The sequence below is a fragment of the Aulonocara sp. 'chitande type north' Nkhata Bay genome, linkage group LG3 (assembly GCF_057382095.1).
Source record: "Aulonocara sp. 'chitande type north' Nkhata Bay isolate Kocher_YH1m ecotype deep benthic linkage group LG3, A_spYH_male_GT1.1, whole genome shotgun sequence".
NCBI classification, from domain to species: Eukaryota; Metazoa; Chordata; class Actinopteri; order Cichliformes; family Cichlidae; genus Aulonocara; species Aulonocara sp. 'chitande type north' Nkhata Bay.
In genome coordinates, this window is record NC_141346.1 from 34,980,768 (window position 1) to 35,000,700 (window position 19,933).

Genomic DNA, 19,933 nt, shown 5'->3' on the forward strand with positions numbered 1-19,933 from the left:
CTTGTTTTAACATATGGCATAGAAACTGAACATTTAACAGTGTTTCCTGAAAACCCTCTCCTGTCTGATCATTTCCTGATAACATTTACATTTATGATAATTGATTACACAGCAGTGGAGAGTAGACTTTATCACAATAGATGTCTTTCTGAAAGTGCTGTAACTAAGTTTATGAATGTAATCCATCTTCAATGCCCTGTACTAACATAGAGCAGAGAAGCTATCTGAACGCTACCCCAACAGAGGTCGATTATCTTGTTAATAATTTTACTGCTTCACTACATACGTCTCTGGAGACTGTAGCTCCTGTTAAAAACAATTATTCAAATTAGAAGTATTTGACTCTCCTGTATAACTCTCAAATGTGCACCTTAAAGCAGAGATGAAATGGCGTGTCACAAATTTATAAGATTATTACTTAGCATGAAAAATTCATTTGCTGCTTTTTTTTTTTCTTTCTTTCCTTTGGCCTGTCCCGTTTGGTTCTTTAGCTGTCAGAATTACTGTCCGAAGGCCAAAGAAGATGCCCAATGGATTTACTTTACCAAGTGGATCATCACAACCTTGCCGTATTGGTCCAATTGATTTACCTTTGTTATTATTATTTATTTATTTTATTTTATTTTCAGTTGTTACAGATGGGACAGATATATATATATATATTAGGGGTGCAACGATATTCGTATCAATATTGAACCGTTCGATACAGTGCTTTCGGTTCGGTACGCATATGTATCGAACAATACAACATTTGTAATTTATTTTATCAACTTTCCTTCTGACGATGCTGTCTGTGTTGAGCGCTCAGTGAATCTGCGTTCGACTACTCCGCCTAGGCTGCACTGTCGAGCGCAGATCCACTGAGCGCTCAACACAGACAGCATAGTCAGAAGGAAGAGCGCAGGGCAAGCTAGCAAGACAGAAGTTAAGCTCTCCTTGCAACATGGACCTCCCCCACTCTCATTCAGATCTGGCGTTTGAAATTATTTTGGTTTTCATGTGACGTATGACCCTGAAGGTAAGCGAGTCATGGACTAAAGTAAAACAGTATGTTGGATGTGCCACGCAATGCTCAATTACATGGGTGGGAGCTAGTGTGTTAGCGCAGTTAGCTCGTTAACGTGTTGGCCGTCTAGCCCCATGCACGGGGTGATCGGTGGTAGCTCGTTAACGGAGATTTGCCGTGTTGTGGCGTTAAGGTCATTTCAACGAGATTAACCTGAAAGCACTAGTGGGAACACAACGAATATGACTGCACATTTACGCCGACATCATCCTAGTGCAAAGACAAAAACAACAAGCATGCTACTAACTTTAGCCGAGTCATTTAGACAGCTGTTAGCACATGATTCTCCTTATGCTGCTGAGAATATAGCCCAGAAGAAGCGGATAGTATAGCTTTTATTTTGGAAAGAGACATTTCTCTGTAATAAACTCTCTTTTCCAAAGATGAGTGATTCCTCAATCAGATACAGGGCTTGCAATATCGCTAGCCCGAAGTCCTGGGGCTAGCGATTTTTTTCAGTCGGGCTACCAAAATCTATCTCTTCCCTGCCCGTCGGGCTATTGTAGGAAGGAAAAATATATGTCAATGCTTTTGCATTCTTTCAGAAATGTAGATGGGTAATTATGTCATTGGCATCGGTGAGCCACTGTCAATATGTGACATATTGAAATCGCGTTTGAATTTGTGCTTGTTTTTTTGCTTTCACTTTGCAATCCTGCGAACTGTGTATAGAGAGCGACAGCACTGATCTGTGAGTGATGATAATTTGTGCACCAATTCCTCTGACATCGTTTTATTAATCGTTAGCTTACTATGCAAACATGACAAGTGAAATCTCCCGCAGCAAGCTTAAACATGTGAGAGGTTGATCGCGCAGAGAATCGCTGAGCTTATGTGAGTGCGTGTGTAAAAGCAGCAGGATATATATTTCAGTTCTGCTGAGCCAAATAAGACAGGTCAGGGTGAAGAAGTGACAGCCAAAGAAAAGCTTACCACAAAACGGAGAAGTTATGACAAATCAGACTATAAGGCAAAAAGAAAGTGCAGCTTTATGGTTTCATGGACAAAAGAATTTCTGTGGCTGCAATATGACGAGCTAAATAACCAGGGCTGCACATAAGTGGTCCGCAGGTGCGCATTCGCTGTCAAAATAAAAAACATGCACAAGGGTTAGGGTTAAATTTAAAAACTGTACTTTTGAGTTAAAATATATATTTATAATTTTAATAAATGACAAATTAAAAAGGCATGAACATTTTATTTTGTATCGAAAAAATATCGAACCGTGACACCAAAGTATCGAACCGAACCGAACCGTGAATTTTGTGTATCGTTGCACCCCTAATATATATATATTGTTGTGATGTGGCACTGAATTAGTGTAATACACTGGGTAAGCTCTGTATGTGATTATTTGTGGAATACACAGTTTGAAATTATTCAGCACAAAGTGAATAACCACAATGGTGTTATCTTCCATTTTTGATCATTCTTTATTATTCATCAGATTTGTTAATCATTGTAACAACTGCACATCATTTACACGCATTTATGCTTTTTCTTATTTACTTATTTGTCTTGTGTGATTTTTTTTCTCCTTTATTGTCAGGACATCGTTTTAGAGTATCAAAAATATTGTTTCTGTAGATTTCATTGCACTAACATAGGATTTACTGGCAGTAAAAAGTGAGGACATTCTCTTGGTTTCCTCGTACAAGCACTGCAGGGCAGTGGAGGCCACAGGTCAGAGTATCCAGCCAGGCTATGTACAGAGCACTGGGGCAGTCGCCGTGCGGCACAGGAAGACTCCTAAAATAATTCAATTATAACAAAAAAAAAAAAAAGATTATTGAATTACAATCAACATAAAAAAATGGCAAAATAAATTAAAAATAACCTTGCTTGGGGACTTTTTTTGCAGCAACTACAGAAATACACTTCTTCTATTTTTATTTTTATTTATTTATTCTTTTTATAAACACACTGTATTTTGTGGTTTAGCATTAAAATAAATGAAGTACCATAAAAAAATAGACTGTTCTTGTTTTGTATTTGAAATCTTACATTCTAAAGAACAAAGTGGTTTGGCATAAAATTATCTTTTTTTTCTTTTCTTTTTTGTTTTAATTGTAACTGTACACTACGAGTCAAACGTTTTAGAACACCACAGTTTTTTTATTATGCAGTTTAATTGTACTCTGAAATGAAAGCATAGAAACAAATCAGCAACTACAGTTAAAAACGAAACAACTTTTGACCAATAGTGTGTGTGTGTGTGTGTGTGTGTGTGTGTGTGTGTGTGTGTGTGTGTGTGTGTGTGTGTGTATATATATATGAATACACACACACACACACGTATATATATAATTTCCAATATCTATTAGGCAGAGTGGGTTGAGATCCTAATAATGCCTTTTACTGTCCCTTGTGTATTTAAAAATATTTATTAAATATTAGATCTTATTATTATCATGTTTGTTATAGCTAAAATATGCAATTTATGTTTTAAAAATTTTAAACATATACTATAATGGTAAACAGATGTAAAGTCATTTAGTTCCTGAAGGTTGCATTGCTGAATCCATTACAATTATCCCCTTTTATTTTTGATCTGCATTTTCATATTATATATTATACACCACATTATAGTATAATACAAACCATCTAGGGAATGTTAAATGGTGTATGCATGTATAATAAAACTGCCTAAATTCTGGGACTAAATATACACCAAAACAATGGCAGCATATACGATGTTATAGATAATAGACAGTTTTAACAAATTTGCACCAAAAAAGGCTCTGAATTTCACCGGTAATAAAAACAGTCGACTTACACAAGCACGAGGGTGGTATTTTGTGAATTCCTCCGGATGATTTCATTCAGCCTTACTTTTCTCTCAGACTGTAAATAAAAAAAATTTTTTAAATTAATTTGGTGGACAATCATATGCATGTCATCTCCTCCTTTAGTCAGAAATGAGGTACAGAGAGACAGACCTTAAGTCTAAAAGCTTCAAACTGTTTGTCAGATATTTTCCATGGTTCCTTCTTTTTTAGTTCCTGAACCGAGACATCTTCCTGCTGTTCGTCATATAGCCTGTAGGGCGCAACAGTCTCCAAAAACCTATTCATACTGCAAGGCATCAAAAAGACACAAATGAGTTTGCTGGCAAGGAAAGAAACACCCTGCTAGAATTAAACATGCTCTAAATAATTTTACTTCCAGTGTTCTATTACAGTTAATTCAACATCATGTTTAAAAATATCTTTTTCACTAAATAAAAATGGGACTCATAATTGAAACGTTAAGGTGAAATTCCATGCCTGTCGTTTGTTTATGGGGTTAAAAGCTTCACAGAGTTTTGTAAAAGTGTATATTTTGTCTTATTTGAAAAAGATGGTAAGATTTTCATACTTTTTGGGTTGGGGACTCCTCTCAGTGTCTGTCATGACGACAACATCAGTAACATTGATACGGAATCTCTTCAGCAGGGCCATCATTCTGAAAGAAATCAAAAACAACCTTAAAGCACTTCAGTTTCTGAAAATCAAACACCATGTCATATAACCTGAAACATTCCTAAACATTTTCACCCCAATCTGAACAGCATGCAGGGAAACGCTCTTTCAGTCCTGGTGCTATTTCAAATTTGATCGCCGACTGTGTGTTGTACATCTAAAATATACAGTTTTAAACTTTTCTAAAGGAAAAAATTATATCAATTTAATCAATACATTATTTAACAATAAAGAAATAGATCACAAATAAAAACTTACTGGAAGAATGTTTACCTCCATGCCTTTCAATTTCAATTTATCTATGAATAAGGGTTTTCAAAAATACAAATATTGTCAATTCAAATACCAAAACAGAGGATAACATAGAATAAACCTACGCATCACGGCTTTCCATAATGTTTTCTTCATCTCCCAAAATGAATACCCTAATCTTACAGCTTCGCCAGCATTTTCTCCTGGTGAGCAGGTAAGGCACCAGTAGAATTAGTCCTAGAGAAGAGCAAGATAGCGGTGGTTTATTTTATATTCAACATGATAGGTGAAGATTCAGTTTTGACTAAAGCCAATATTGGCACTAAAATTATATCTATCAACTATCCATCCACCAGTCTAAGTTGAAATGTTGAGACCTCCTTGTCTTTGGCTACTGACTGATCTAGGTGTTTCCAGATTAGCTCACAGACCAACTCATTCTTTGATTCACATTCACAATGTGTCCAAGAGACATCATAGTTAGATGACCAAAGTAAGTGGTCAGAATCCCAAACTGGTGGGCCGGAATTCTGACCAGATACCCAATCCACACACTTTTATATCAACTCAGTGTTTCAACTAAGTGTTACACACATATTAATAAATTGTCATGTAACCCGTGTGCCATGTTTCACCTCCATCATCAGCTATCCAATAGACATCGATAGTCTTTGTTCCCCCAGCATTCTTAAACACAGTCTTGACCTGATCGCTTTTGCTGTTTTCAGAAATGTCATTAGCTGCAAAAAGCAATAGATATGTGTTATCATAAAGATTACTCCATATTCGTACTTAAGAAGCAGTAATTATAATGTATATTTGTATTAGAAGTGCTTACCAGAGTTTTTCTCAGGAAGCTGATGGTCATTGCTTTCAATGGCTTCATCAGGCTCAAAGCCTTGGTTTTCTAACGTTAAAAAATAAATTATATATATAAATTATACATATATACGTTTGGGAATTGATGCCTAAAAGAATTCTAGGCCATGTATCCAACCTTTAAAATCAGCATGGTCATTGATGTCCAGCCCATCCATCATCCTCAAGATACACAAACAGTAGTTGGCATCAAATGTATCACTGAAGAACAGTAAAAGAGAGTGTGTGAGCAACAGAAATACTTTTAAGGACTCTTTACAGCAAAAACAAAAAAAAAAAAGTGTAGCATTCATTTCAGTGTTAAGTAGAAGGTGTCATAATATTGTATGGTACTTTCGATATGCTAAAAATGCACACCACACTTTTAAAAGAATCGTTAAAAGGCTTTTTATGAATTTTAGACCAAATCATTAAGTTGACCCTTAAGACCACGGTGTATGTAAGCCAAATTTTCGTGGATGGTAACGTGACCCCACCCTACCTATCTATGAATAACGTTTTTCAAAAATACAGATATTGTCAATTCAAATACCAAAACAGAGGTTAAAATAGAATAAACCTACGCATCACGGCTTTCCTTCATGTTTTCTTCATCTCCCAAAATGAATACCATAACAACACCATAACGTTTTTTTCAGAATTGATTCAAAGATGTAATCTTTGATGTTTACAATAGAATGATGCTCACACACACAGAATATGAAAAAAATGATAAGCTTACTATATAGTGTGGATATAATCATCAATGCTTGTAGGAGAACTTTCCATCCAGTTTGACTTGAAGCCAATGACCAGCGTGTTAGGCTTTAGCTTGCCGAGACCAGAAGCCTTGAATTAAAATAATAATAATAATAATAATAATAATAGTAATAATAATAATAATAAGAAGCTGTCAGAAACAGCCAAAAGTTTTAGGGATTTCAGGCATTTTACATTTTAAGTTAAACTGAGTTAAACTCTTGGATATCTATATTGAAAATGTCAAAAAACTTTACAATATTTTCAAGATAGTGGAATTTTAAAATGACACCATAAATAAGATGCAGGAAAAACACATAAATCCACCCCTAAACAAGAATATAAATTATAGCATTTCTTTTTAAACAGACCATTTAAACACAACCCTTTGCTTCACTTGTATTATAGTACTGAAATGTTTGATAACATTTTATAGTTTAAAAAAGGAATGATATGCCATGTGTCACGGTTCTGGGTCAGTGTTGACCCAGCATTTTGAGTTTCTTATATTTTGGTCTATTTTTGCATTATGGATTGTTTTCTGATGTTCTGGTGCTTTGTTTATTATTATCATTATAGATCTGTTTCAGTTATTCTTGGTGAGGTATCAGTTCTTAGGTTTTGGGTTCTCATGTGTATTGCAGTTTCTGTTCAGTGTCTAGTCTGTCTCTGTGTCGTGTCTGCATCTTTAGTGGTTTCTTGTTTCCTGTCTTTTTGTGAAAGTCTTTGTCTTATGTTAGTGTGTGCAGCTTAGCTCCCCCGTCTCGTTAGCCCTGATCTCCCCCAGCTGTGTCTCCCTTCTGTTACCCATTCCCTGATTACCACCCTGTGTATATTAGCCCTGTGTTGTCCTCAACCCAGTGTCGCGTTGTACCCTCAGATTATGCCTGTGCGGTTTTTTTTGGTTTCTGTATTCATGGCACTTCACGTTTGGTTTTCATGTCAGCAATAAAGCTGAGGTTTTGATTTACAATTCTGTGTTCCAGTCCTGCGCTTGGGTCCTCCTCTCCACCTGCCCGCACACAGAGCCCTGACACCATGATTACAAACCAAAAGCTGATTTGTAAGTAGAATGCCATTCTTGACACATCCACATAGGTATTTGTGTCTTCTGCAACTCAATGAGAAACCTTTAATTTTTCAGGCTAAATAGAGCCACTCACATGCTGATAAAAACGGTTTAACATTATCTAACATTATGAGACTCATACAGTATAACTTGTAAGAAGCCATTATTCATTTTCTAGTTTCTTTTGGGTAGTGAGCAACAATTGCTTGTCAAATAGAGGACCTACCTGCATCAGATATCGAACTCCATCTCTGAGGGTGTTAGCTGTAAACTGAGTGTAAAACGAGCGAACTTTCCTCTTGTTTAGCCATTTAACATACTGATCTGTGGAATCCTGAAACTGGGTCTGCTTGTCTGGCTCCTGGAAAAGGCAATTTCAACCTTCCATGAAAAGCAGAAGGAACTGAGCATGTGCAATTAAAAAAAAAAATTCTAACAAAAAGCCATTGTGAGGACTTTTAATAAGTGGATACAAAAATGTCAGTCAGTTGTCATTTATAACTTATAAATAAACATGAAACAAAGAAACTCACCATTATAATGTTTCCACAGATCATAAGGCTTACTTGCTTAGTGAAGCAGCCAACAAAATCCACCAGTGCAGGGCGCTGTTTTGGAGGTCCAGTCATGACAAGGCACTGTGGTCTAATAAAAGGACATCAGAGAACAAAGATAATGTCCGGGAGTTACTGTCTATTTGAATTATCCTAATGTTTAATTGAGATATGTGATCAGCACTTGTTGATATGTCCTTCTTTCACCATTCTGCATATGTTAGCAGGATTTATTTTGACAGTTTTTTTTTTTTTTTTTTAAATAAAACAATGATCACACAAATACTCTTTGAAAACAGAACACATGAAATAAAAAACAGACAAATGCATTTTAACGTTTAAGATCCCTCACCTAAAATTCTTGACATGGTCCTTCACATCAGTAAGAGACACAGAGAATGACAAAGCCATGTTGTATGAACTTGCCTGTATTGAAGAGCCCCAATTTACATCTGTTGATGTAATAAAAAACATTATGCAAACGGATGCAGTATAAATGAAAGGTAATACAGTGCATTTCACTTGTCCATCTGAGACATGTTTCTTGTTAAAGCAACATTGACTTCCAACCTATGCTTGATTTTGACTCACTTGGTTTCTTTAAGTATGTAATGTATATAAACAGGAGGGAGATGACGAACCAGGTGACTAGAGCAGCCCACCAGGTAAACGCAAACATCAGAGCAAAAGATGCCATTGCTCCATACAAAGCTGTCCATTTGTTATAGTATTTAAATGCTGGCCTCCATCCTTTAAGAGATGACAAGAGAAGGACAGTTAGATCTGAGCATAATGCAAACGTTCTGATTTTAGATCTCTAGAACTGTGTCCAGTACAGCATGCAAAAAAAACCTGAAATATAAACCCCTCTTTTTGCCCTCCCTAAGCATAAGCACAAAAAATATTGAAGTGATGCTCAAAGGAATATATCTTCACATTATTTCTTATCAGCTTGTTAAGTATCACCTATCTTAGACATCACTTTTGACCTGGTGAAATAGTTAATTTCTTGTTTAGTGAATAGGCATGAGCTTTTATCAAGTCTTAGTGCAGTGCGATAGTTGAGTACATAACTTACCAGGGGAGTTGACAATTGATGCATGAAAGCAGCTTAGGTTTATGAGACAATAGGAACACAGGAAGAAGTTGGAGATAATGGGTGCAATGATATTTAGTTGAGCTGTAATAATACAAAAGGGGAAAAAACGATCAGCACATATATGAAACAATATTTCAAATAACAGTAGGAGGACAGTTCTGAATTACACTCACCAACTAGAATGATGGCCACAGCAATGAGGTAGGTGAGTATATAGCCCCGAAGTGGTTCATTATTTTTGCCATAACCCTTTCCAAAGAATGAAATATACGGGTATACATTGTCTTTGCACAGACACTGAGGGATGAAATAAAATACAAACATCATTTCTTTAACAATAATAACTTTACTACATTTACAGATGACTATATTACATGTTTCATTGTTTTGCTGCTTATTCTAGTTGGGATATAGGAATTTGCACCAAAAAAATTAAGTTTTTTTTTCTTTTTTGCAGAACCTTGCTGAAGCAATGCTGGAGAGACGGAAATCTGATTTATTTCTAATAATCATCGGTTCTCTGACATCTGTGTCAAAAAGGCAACCAGTTGTGTAAAGGTATGTGGAAAAAAGTATGTGGCTTCTTTGTCATTAAGGTCACCATCTGTTCCTGGAAGGTGATAACAAACAATGTGCTTCCCCATGTGACTGACAAGTCACGAGCCCATGAGGTAGCAGTGTCCCGTAGTTTTTCTGTTAAATTAATTCAGGTTGAATTAAAACAAAATAAAAGCTAAGATGAATGTGGCTAAGAACTGAGTTCCATCTCAAATGCTATGATCATCTTTATAAATACTATGGCAGAAATAGTAGAACTGTGAAAGCTAGTGTCAGATGTTTGTCTATCACTGTTCTACTCTGCAAAATTAATACTTTATGCTGCACAAGCTGAAAATTTGGTTAAGACAATCCATATTTTATTGTCTAAAAAATAAAACATATGGTTCAGTCATTGTGATGTATCTTTTTTTTCAGGTGGTTCTCACCTGAAAAATTTTAGGGGCAGAAACAAGAAATCCAAGAGCAGAAGACAAGGTGGCTGCAAAGACACCAGCAACAATGAGGTAATATGAACCAGATATCAGGCCCATTACCTGTAGAAAAGTTTCAAAATGAAATTGTTAAAAACTGGAATAATGTATTCAAAACAACACATTTAATATAAATGCTCACAAAAATAAACAGTACAGTTTAAATAAGCAATAAATAAGCACTTTTTAAATAGAACCAGCATTACAAGAGACAGTTCCAGAAAAGAAACACTAAACGAACAAAAGACAACATATAAGGAAATTAAAAAAGATTACAAAAAAAGACCATGAAAGAGTCAAGGGCAATTTTATAGTGAGAATAAGAATAACTTAAAAGTAGATACTAATAAGGCAAGCTAGATTTCATTATGCAGCTCATTCTAGAACCAAAGAAGCCAAAATACAGTTTTTAAGTATGTGAAAGCTGCACACTGTTTGATAAGGGCAAAGAAGGCGAACTATATATTCTGGCGCTAGGAAATGACAATTTAAAAAGTAACAAGTAATCAATTTTAGTAAATCAATTTTAAATCTTGAAAGTAGTGGACAGTCAGTACAAATTCCTTAAAAACAATGTAACATGTTCATTTTAATTGATTCTTCTAATGAACCTCGATACATCATTTTATTTAATTTATAGTCAATTCAATGCTTTTGGGTTAACCTGTTAAAAGATCATTACAATAATAGAAGACATGAAAGCATGGTAATCTCAATATGTTTCAAACTCAGATCTTTAGATCCAAAGGTGAGATGAGAATCGAAAACCATCCATGGGATTATTTTACGTGTAAATATAAAAAATAACTTAAGACCTGATCCAACCTTTCACAACCAATAACAATGTTTATTTTACCTAAATAAATAAAAAAACTGGTTAAAATTTCAATGAACATAAATGCTATTTATCTCTTAGCTGACCAGTACCTGCGAGTAGTTTGCCAAACCCTGTGAACAAGCCTGTGACTGGACGCAGGTTGTGAAGTTCCAGCCCAGTTTACATGCTGGTCCCAAACAGCCACTTGTGCTGTTTCCAGTCATGAAGTCAGTCATATTTCCAGAGGCATCCCTCACTGTACTTGCGCCTGCAGTCAATTTTAGTTTCAGAACAGAGTTAAAAAACAGTTTCATAGTGTCTGACCTTTTTCTCACGGGTGGTTTCAACAAGAAAAAAAATGCCTGTATACCACAGAATCTGAATGAAGCTTTAAAGTTTAGATTCCAGCCATGTCTAATGCAAAGAAAAAAAGGAAACTGAGTAATTACCAGAAGTGATAACAATCACAACGTAGCTGAGAGTGGTGCAAAATATGGCCATTAGGGTGCCTTTGGGGATAGCAGTAGAAGGGTCCTACAAAAGAAAATATTTTTAGAGTCATCACTCACATATAAACCTTAGTGGGTTCAGTGGAAGAACCATCTTGCTTTCTTGATGCTTGTCATACTTTGAGGTCTCCAGAGATGTTGGCTCCAGACAGGATGCCAGTGCATGCAGGAAAGAAAATTGCAAACTGACGGAAAAAGTTGCCATCAGGACCTCTCCAGCTTGGTGTGAGGTTTTCTATGAATATATCCCCTGTAGAAGATACGAGATATTAGCTTAAATAGTATTAAACTTTAAATTATTAAAAACATGTCCCTATTGTAAACACATATGATGTTTGGGACAAATAAATATTTTTCTTTGAGTAACCCCACATGAGCAACAAATGTTCCTCAGTGTAAAATCGAAAATTGATCTAAAGTGCAGTTGCACATTCCACACTTTGATTCAAAGTAACAGAACACCATAGTGTTTGACAAAATGTAATATTACGTATGTTAAAACAGTCATGTTTGGTACTTCTTTGCAGATCCCTTGCAAACAAGGAGTATTCGAAGTCTACAATTTATGTAAAATAGCAGTTGCTGAGAATCTTCTCTGGTGAAAACTGCAGCCACCTTCAACTTGTACTTGTTTCAGTTGTTTGCCCTTTTAGATTTCTTCTCCAGCATATGAAAGGCACACTCAGTTGCGTCAGGATTTTGTAAAGTAGCTGAAAGTTTGCTCTTTCAGCTATTACTTCCAATAATTAATTCATGTCAATCCTATAACGTGTTCAATATTGTCAGTGACAGTCCAGAATAACTGACATCAGAGAATGAAGATTAGTGCATTAGAACTGGTAGGCAGAACTTATTAGAAGTACTGATAACTAAAGTAATTTAATCAAAATGATTTTTTCAAAGATACATTTTGGAAAATAGATTGTTGTGAGAAGAATAAACCTACTGTCATATCCAAAGAAGCCCTGTGACTTCTTCAGTAGGGTGGCAGGTATCAGTGTTCCCACAAGGTAATCAACGAAGGAAGCCATGAGAACTATGAAGAAAAAAATCTGAGCCTACGAGAGTGAAAGTGAAAAAAGAATATAGAGGGATAATTGAAACAGGTGTAATGAAGAGTAAACATTAATAAGAAACAACAATATTTGTAACCCATGTCCAGCAAACAAAGTGAAATGTGTTTGGGTCTGCTTACCTTGGCTTCCCAGTCCATTCCACCGAACGTAATGAACAAAAGAATTGTCACCGTGACCACACCAATAATACGGACATCATTGAGCGAATCCACCATTATGGTACCATAGCTCTAAAAAAAATCAACAAGTTATTAACAGGAATATGAAAGTATAAAGATTTAGAATGCATTATTTTACAAGATGTGGTTACCTATTTATTATTATTATTATTATTATTATTATTATTAGTTATATTATTATTTGTTTACCCTCATCAGATCGCGTACAACCTCTGAAAAGCCAACAGTATGGAGCGCAACAGCCAAAGCATTGGCAAGGGAAAAGATCAACCCAATTGATGCTCCTAGTTCAGGACCGAGTGTGCGAGAGATCATGAAATATGTCCCACCTAAATATTTAAAAATAAGCAGAAACAAGGCTGTTAAAGTGGGGAAAAAAATCACGCTCTCTAATATGTCATTGGACAGCCTTTAGCTTTGATACACCTTTCATTCTAACATAACTTTGATAAGCTTATGGAATATCATTTTTATGTCCACAAATATTTTTTTTATTTGTTACCATCTTCTTATTATTATGGGAGAATCAAACAGCTACATAAAGTATTCGGTATTTTCCAAATATTCTCAATGGGGTTAGATTTATCAATCAGCTGACTTCATTTTTTGAGCATCAGTATGAACATTTAATCTAAGAAAACTCTGGCTAATGATACAGGCATGTGCCGTGACTCTGTTTTGTCTTTTTACTCTTTTATTTTTTTTACTTTACCTCTCTTTTAGTGATGTGCCCATCACTCTTGAAAACACTAAATCTAAATTTACATCACATCAAATTATGCTTTCTAGCAAACGCATATTTACTCTTCAGGTTTTAAAAAATATATATATCATTGATGAGGCTTTCTTTCATGAGTTTTCTGTTTTTCACATTCTGACTGTGGAAAAGCACTTATTTTCAATATCCAACATAACTGTGATATTTTAAAATGATTATATTTAACCAAACATTTGAATTATCTAAGTTTATCATTATTTAAGAAATATTACACCCAAATAACAAATGGATTTTCCTTTTTCTTTATTTGATGCAGAACAATAATTTGAACTTTTTGAAATGGATTAATATCTTGACCAACAGATATATTATTTCTCAAAGATGCAAAAACTTCCTAGTTAGAGACCAGAATTGGCTGGTTTCCAATTTTATTTTACTTGAGCTACTTTGGACGAGAGCATTTGAAGAAAACCATTCACCGTCCACTGAATTGCCTTAATTGGAAACAAGCGACAAATCAATCTGCTTAGTTTTAGTCCCAAGCCCAGATAATGTGGAGGGTTGTATAAGGAAGGGCATCTGGCATAAAACCTTTTCCATTTAAATTTGTAGTTCAAATGGGATAAGTATTCTAGAATAGAATGTTAAGGGCAAATCTCACCAAAAAAGAGAGCTCACTGATATGATGGAATGGGGGATACTAAAAATATTGTGTTTGAATGGGGACCAGGAAGAAGGGAAGCAACGCCAGGAGCATTGGAGCTGTTCTATGATAATGTTGATGTGAAGATAAATGTAGTGAGAATACTCCTAAAGGAAACATTTCTTAAAAGTGTTATAGAGATAAAGAGAGTGTCAGACAGGATTGTGGGTTTGAAGCTGGAAATTCAAGGGATGATTTTAAAAGGCAAGATTGAGCGGCGTCCTCTCACACGTACACTTGTGTCATTCCATTTTAAAATCATTTATTCAATTTGTGATTTTAGGAGTTTTTAGTTTGAATGCTAAGTGTATATACATAATACACAGTTAATAATAAAGTTATTAAGATGCAATATTCAAATAAATAAATTAAAAATTTAACCCAACTGAAAATTTCCATTTTTACAGACTTAATGGCGATTTTTCAACAGGAATCCAGAGTATTCATACTTTCAGATTACTTCAGACGGTTTGTTTGGAATTCTTAAATTGCACATGGGCTCACCTGATTTCACTCTCCCATTGGTTGCGATGGCAGAGATTGAGAGGGCAGTTGTTGTGGTCACTGACACAGCCAGCGCTATGATAACCAAGCCCAACACTAAAAAAAGAAACAAGTTAGGACTCAGTATTATAATATTATGATCATGGAGGTCTTTAATTATTATATCAAAGTCCTGTTTAAAGGGCTTGAATAAGAATGTTTTACATGTAGTGTATCAATTTTCTTGTCTACAGATCTTATACAATTCTGTTATTATGATACATTTTGTATTTATTTTGTCATATATCCACAAAAATGGGCTAGGTAAGTACTCTCAACGTATATAAATTTGTTTTATTTATTGATTTTTTACATTTCTCATGCCAATAGTATGAAGTACCTTCTGCAGGATGAAAAGGAACAAATTTTAATCAAGGTGAGTATTTTATTCAACCCCAAATTATCATTCTCTGTTTGACTGTATATCTACTATCAAGAATTAACAGCCTAAATCAATGTTATATATACCAGAGTTGGCAGCAGAAAGCAGGAATGAAAAGGACCCAATATGCTGAACAATGAATGAATGTTGTCTCACCAATGCCTGCTTGAGAGGTAATCCATGTTAGCCGGAGAAAGAGGATGACACCCCAGATATTCAGCATGCAGCGCATCTGTGATAAAAAGAAAAGAAAATAAATGTCTTTTTTGTTTTGTTTTAATTGTTCCTTTTTTTAGTTAGTCTTCTATCCATTTGTATGTTGTAGACTTAAATACACAAAAGCTTTGTTCACCCAGACTGCAATAAACCAGCCAAATCTAGTAGGCGGTTTCCCTGGAGGACCTTGGGGTTCTTCATTTTCATCCTCTGCGGCGGCATCATCTGCGGCAGCCTTTTCTGCTTCCACTTCCTAAAACAATAATAAATAATTTAGAAAATAGATCTGCTAGTTTTCTGAATAGAAATATAATAAAATGTCAGTTTTTGATTAAACTAGTTGCAAAGTTAAAAAAACACAACAGTGAGATCTTTTTTCCACAGGTGGAAATCTCACCTCAAATGTTTTGCGCAGAACATCAAGGGAAGGTCTGATTTTGATCTCTTGGTGGGGCAGTGTATTTGCATAATAATCTAACTGTGGTGCCATGTCTATGGTGTTATAGATAGAAGTTTTTCGCAGCTCCATGTCCTTCTGTCCTGATTCGCTTTTTGTTCCAGTGAAAAAAAGAAAGAAAAAGTTAATAAATAATGAAACCATAACTGTTTGAAACTGCATTTCCTTCAGTGATTGCTAGATTTTCTTTCTTTTTTTATTTATTAATTTACTTTGTTTATGTTTACATATTTAACAGATTATAGATTAGCTAGTTGAAGTAGGATCAGTGTGATATAATAGTATCATGTAAGACTTACAAGTGAGAGAATAAATAAAGAAAAAAATCTAGCGTTTAACAAACCTTGACATGCCTGAGATGGTGGAGTTTGGATTTATACTGCTATCAAAATGGTGTGAGGAGTACCTGGGAGGTCCTTCTTCAGGATTTGCCTGGTGAATACCTGGGCCTGACCCTGTAATCTTAGACTTGAGCTGCCCCATTGATAGTCTCACTTATGCCTGTTGGAGATTATGGAAGAAAAGATGAATGAGAAAGACTGATTCATTTTTATTTATTTATTTATTTTGCACAGACAAAAATATTTTAATGAAATTGAAATCTTGGAGAAAGACTTTTGTTTAAATCATGTAAGTATAATGTAATAATGTCTAATGAAGATATCTAAAAAAAAAAAAAAACCCAAAGGAACAAGCAAAAAACAATACTTACAGTTTTCCCCTGATAAAAGAATCAACAGGTCAAAAATGTCCCTTTGTTCATCTCATAGCTCAGCTTTTATACTCTGCATGAAATAGGTGGGATATGTGACATCCCCTCCCTCTGTTCTGAAAAAGAAATCTACGCAATTTGCTTTACAGGAAGTGTGACATCTAACAAAAACAAAAGATCTATTTATAATATTGGTAGGAAATAAAAGAGAAAACAAAAATATGTAGTCATGTTTCTCACCAACATTTGAAATATAAACATAAATGAATGATTATTTTTATTTTATTTAAGTTTAACATGAGTAATACCTGACCAACCTGAATCACCCTACAGTTTTTCAGAATTGTTGGGACCTCATGAGCTAGCAGTGTTTCCAGCTTCAATCAAAATTGAAGCTATTAACAGTTTGGTATTCTTTCCTTGCCTGTAATTCATAAATATACAACATTTTCTTGCATACACTACTGACTTTGTGATTAAGAGCTGCCTGAGTGTTTTAAAATTGAAACAAAATTTTGGCAGCATGGCCTTCACTGTGGCAGTGCAATGCTATAGTTGACCCTGCTTTGATTTCTTGTGCAATCAGCATTCTCATAAGGTCATTGTGCCCTTGTCAAAAATTATTTGTTACAACCACAAGCAAGAATAAGGTAGGTAGATGTATATCGGGACCTAATCTAAAATGAGATATCAATATAAAGCGACTGTTGCTGTAATTTGGTGACATATAAATAAAATTGAAATGAATTGAACAAATCCTTACCAAAGATTCCTCTTAGTCCAAAATATGAATTATGTGCTGCTCGTGTGTCTAATATTTCCCTAGGTTGAATTGTTTTTTGAGGACTTTAATTTGCACATTTGACATTACATTACTAACACTTTATTTTCCACATAGCAGAAAAAACATGTCCCATTTTTTATTTGAGAGGAAAAATCGGGGGTTCATATATCTTTTGTTGGAATTAATAAACATTGTTTGACACTAATGTCAATAGTTTCATCACGAACGTCCGAAAAATCTAAAAACCTTCAAGGCAGGTGCTTTTAAATACTAGTCTAGCCTTATTTTTCACAGGGATTTCTCAAGATGATCCTGCGCTGCTTAAACAACTTTCAGATACAAGCACTGAAGAGGTAAATCGGTGACTGATAGTGCTGCTGTCATGGTGTGCTGTGCGCAGACAGGAGAAGAGGACCCAAACACTGGATTCACAGTGAACGAAGAGAGGCAGCTTTATTGTGCTGTGGCAGAAACTCCAAACATAAACTCACAAGAACAAACCTAAACTGAAAACATGAGGCTAATAAAACATTAGAAAAACCTGAAAACGAGGGACCACGGAAGCAAAAACACACAGCTCATTAAGGGTAAGACGCAACGCTGAACATGGAGGACACACACTATAAAGACACAGGCAAGATCATGAGGGAATGAGGAAGAGGTGGGAACACAGCCGGGAGAAATTAGACCTAATGAGACAGGAAGCGAAACTGGAAACACTGACATAAGACATGAACCTTCAAAATAAAACAGGAAATCCACAGACTGAACACAGAGACACAACTCCGACAAAGAATCACATTATTGTTTCTAAGATTAATTTTAAAGTTATTCTTTATTATTAAATCACTTTAGTAACATAAAGTGTTTCTATTGCACTGCAACTATTTTCACTTTTATTTGTTGTTATCTTCATGTATATTAATCTTTCTTTATTAACATATAATTATTGTTCGCTTCAGGAGACAAGTACCATCTTCTGTGACAAACACTAGAATTTTGTTGTATACCTTTTTTCCCTTCAAGCTGTGGATCAGGAAACAGCTGTGACCAGTTCTTCCATGTAATTTGTGAGCAACCGATTTAGGGAGTCATTGATTTGCTTTTGCTTTAGTAGTGGAATGCATTTTTTTAATGTGCTCAGTTTGGGATCAACAACATGTTGAAAAATTAAGTTGTTGCCAATCTTAATTTCTAGATGGTATTGGATACTGTTGGTAATTCGGAATAACTTTTTTTCCCTCCCTGTTTACCTTATGTTTATCTTCTTGACTGCCATACTTCCATTAAACCATTTCTTGTGAAGCTTCAGCAAACAGCACGTGTTAAATAATGGCGTTGTGTCATATTTTTATATTTAAGGACAAACTGCACACCATAAGATATGCCAAGTCTTCAGCTAAGACCCAGCTGAGTCATATTATTTGATGCATCTCAAACTGTATCCCATCTGTGGCATTTTATGTAGACTCAGCTAAAAAAATGTAATTGAACTGTAATTGAACTGTCATGGTCCGTGGCCCTGTGTCTGAGGAGTGTGTGTGATGCCCTGGTGGCCACACCCCCGGGCTGGGCCATCACCTGCACACCTGCTTTCCATTCTGGACAATTACCTGGAGGACCGTTTAACCCTGCGCTGACGGATGCTCCACGCCTGTCCGTCAATCACCCCTCAGTGGTTACGATCCAGCATTCGCGTCTGCAACCTGCCTGTCCTCCTGCTTGCTCGGATCACCCTCAGATTTTTTTTTATCTTATCTTATCTTAGATTCGCTTTATAAAATTCATTATGAAACAGTGATTCATCTTTCAGGAATTGCACCCAAACAAGAATGTCCTGGACTGTTAGAATTATTTTTTTTCAGGTTCATCAGCATCTTTTTAAAGGACAAATTTGTACAATTAACAATTGAAGAGAGACAGACCTTTATAATATTTAAAAATGTAGGTGTTCCCTACAGAGAAACTGCAAAGAAAGTCAAAAATTTAAATTACGTTAAAAAAAAATCAGGAAGTGAGAATCAATTGAAACAGGAATTTAGAATCTCTTAATTCATGTAGACAGTTTACCCAATTTAACATAAACCAAGAGCACAAGCAATGCCAGAGATACCTTTCCTTTGAGATTACATCTAACTTTCATGCTATTTGTATAAAGACTAAAAATACGCTAAACGTTAGTCCTTGTTGTGAAAACGCCATCGTATGAATGACACATTTTCCATAACGGGGGAAAATGCACACTGCATTGCACTGACATGGCAATACATTTTCATGAACAAAGGTCATCCTATCAGTCCAGGAGATTTTTTTGTGGGTGCAGTTCCTCAAAAGATGAATCACTGTTTCATTATGTAATGCACACAGTGCAAAAATCATCCAATTCCAGTTTGTATTTTTGGTTCAAGAATATATATATATATATATATATATATATATATATATATACACAGGATAACAGTTATTATTAATAATAATAAAAAAGATAATAATAATAACAAAAATGTCACCTCCAGTACTGGTTTGATCAGAAGGAACTTTCTATGTAAAAGCCAAGAGCATTTCCAGTTAGTGTTTTTAAAAAGTATTGTTCAAAAGGACAGAGGATGGTTATTTGATCTCCTTGTTGTTGTTTAATCATTAACCCTGACCTTCAGTAAGAAATGTGACACCTGCTATTCTTTAGAT

General features: G+C 35.2%; 1 protein-coding gene and 1 long non-coding RNA gene across 4 annotated transcripts; one reads left to right on the forward strand and one right to left on the reverse strand.

Moving 5' to 3' along the window:
• The first annotated feature begins 648 nt into the window (after window positions 1-648).
• On the forward strand, window positions 649-16,562 carry LOC147335319 (uncharacterized). 2 transcript variants are annotated; one of them, XR_015126662.1, is made up of 6 exons: window positions 649-1,018; window positions 7,383-7,459; window positions 9,576-9,676; window positions 10,094-10,182; window positions 15,025-15,070; window positions 15,166-16,562. It is a non-coding gene; the product is annotated as an uncharacterized LOC147335319 (long non-coding RNA). The 2 variants fall into 2 exon arrangements; XR_015126663.1 differs by lacking the exon at window positions 649-1,018 and adding an exon at window positions 7,263-7,285.
• Window positions 2,487-19,552, reverse strand: LOC147335320 (solute carrier family 12 member 3-like). 2 transcript variants are annotated; one of them, XM_086278085.1, is made up of 28 exons: window positions 16,462-19,552; window positions 16,156-16,250; window positions 15,690-15,840; window positions 15,429-15,545; window positions 15,233-15,308; window positions 14,656-14,751; window positions 12,920-13,059; window positions 12,671-12,781; window positions 12,422-12,533; window positions 11,595-11,725; window positions 11,416-11,500; window positions 11,077-11,234; window positions 10,105-10,212; window positions 9,292-9,415; window positions 9,098-9,199; window positions 8,611-8,769; window positions 8,372-8,471; window positions 7,999-8,110; window positions 7,692-7,826; window positions 6,380-6,486; window positions 5,777-5,859; window positions 5,618-5,686; window positions 5,415-5,519; window positions 4,905-5,016; window positions 4,424-4,510; window positions 4,006-4,141; window positions 3,843-3,910; window positions 2,487-2,815 (listed from the first exon to the last, which is right to left on the reverse strand). In XM_086278085.1, the coding sequence occupies exons 2-28, from the start codon at window positions 16,230-16,232 to the stop codon at window positions 2,677-2,679; spliced, it is 3,000 nt and encodes a 999-aa protein (XP_086134211.1). In that variant the 5' UTR covers window positions 16,233-16,250; window positions 16,462-19,552; the 3' UTR covers window positions 2,487-2,676. The 2 variants fall into 2 exon arrangements, with proteins under 2 accessions (XP_086134211.1, XP_086134204.1); XM_086278078.1 differs by having other exon boundaries at window positions 16,093-16,250.
• Window positions 19,553-19,933: the final 381 nt, after the last annotated feature.

Excerpts from the sequence above, each read along its gene's own strand:
- LOC147335320 (XM_086278078.1), bottom strand. The coding sequence starts at position 16,232 with ATGGGGCAGCTCAAGTCTAAGATTACAGGGTCAGGCCCAGGTATTCAC. Across the intron at positions 13,060-14,655 it reads CAATGGGAGAGTGAAATCAG|GTGGGACATATTTCATGATC; the intron begins GTGAGCCCATGT and ends TTAAATATTTAG. Across the intron at positions 12,534-12,670 it reads GAATGGACTGGGAAGCCAAG|GCTCAGATTTTTTTCTTCAT; the intron begins GTAAGCAGACCC and ends TCACTCTCGTAG.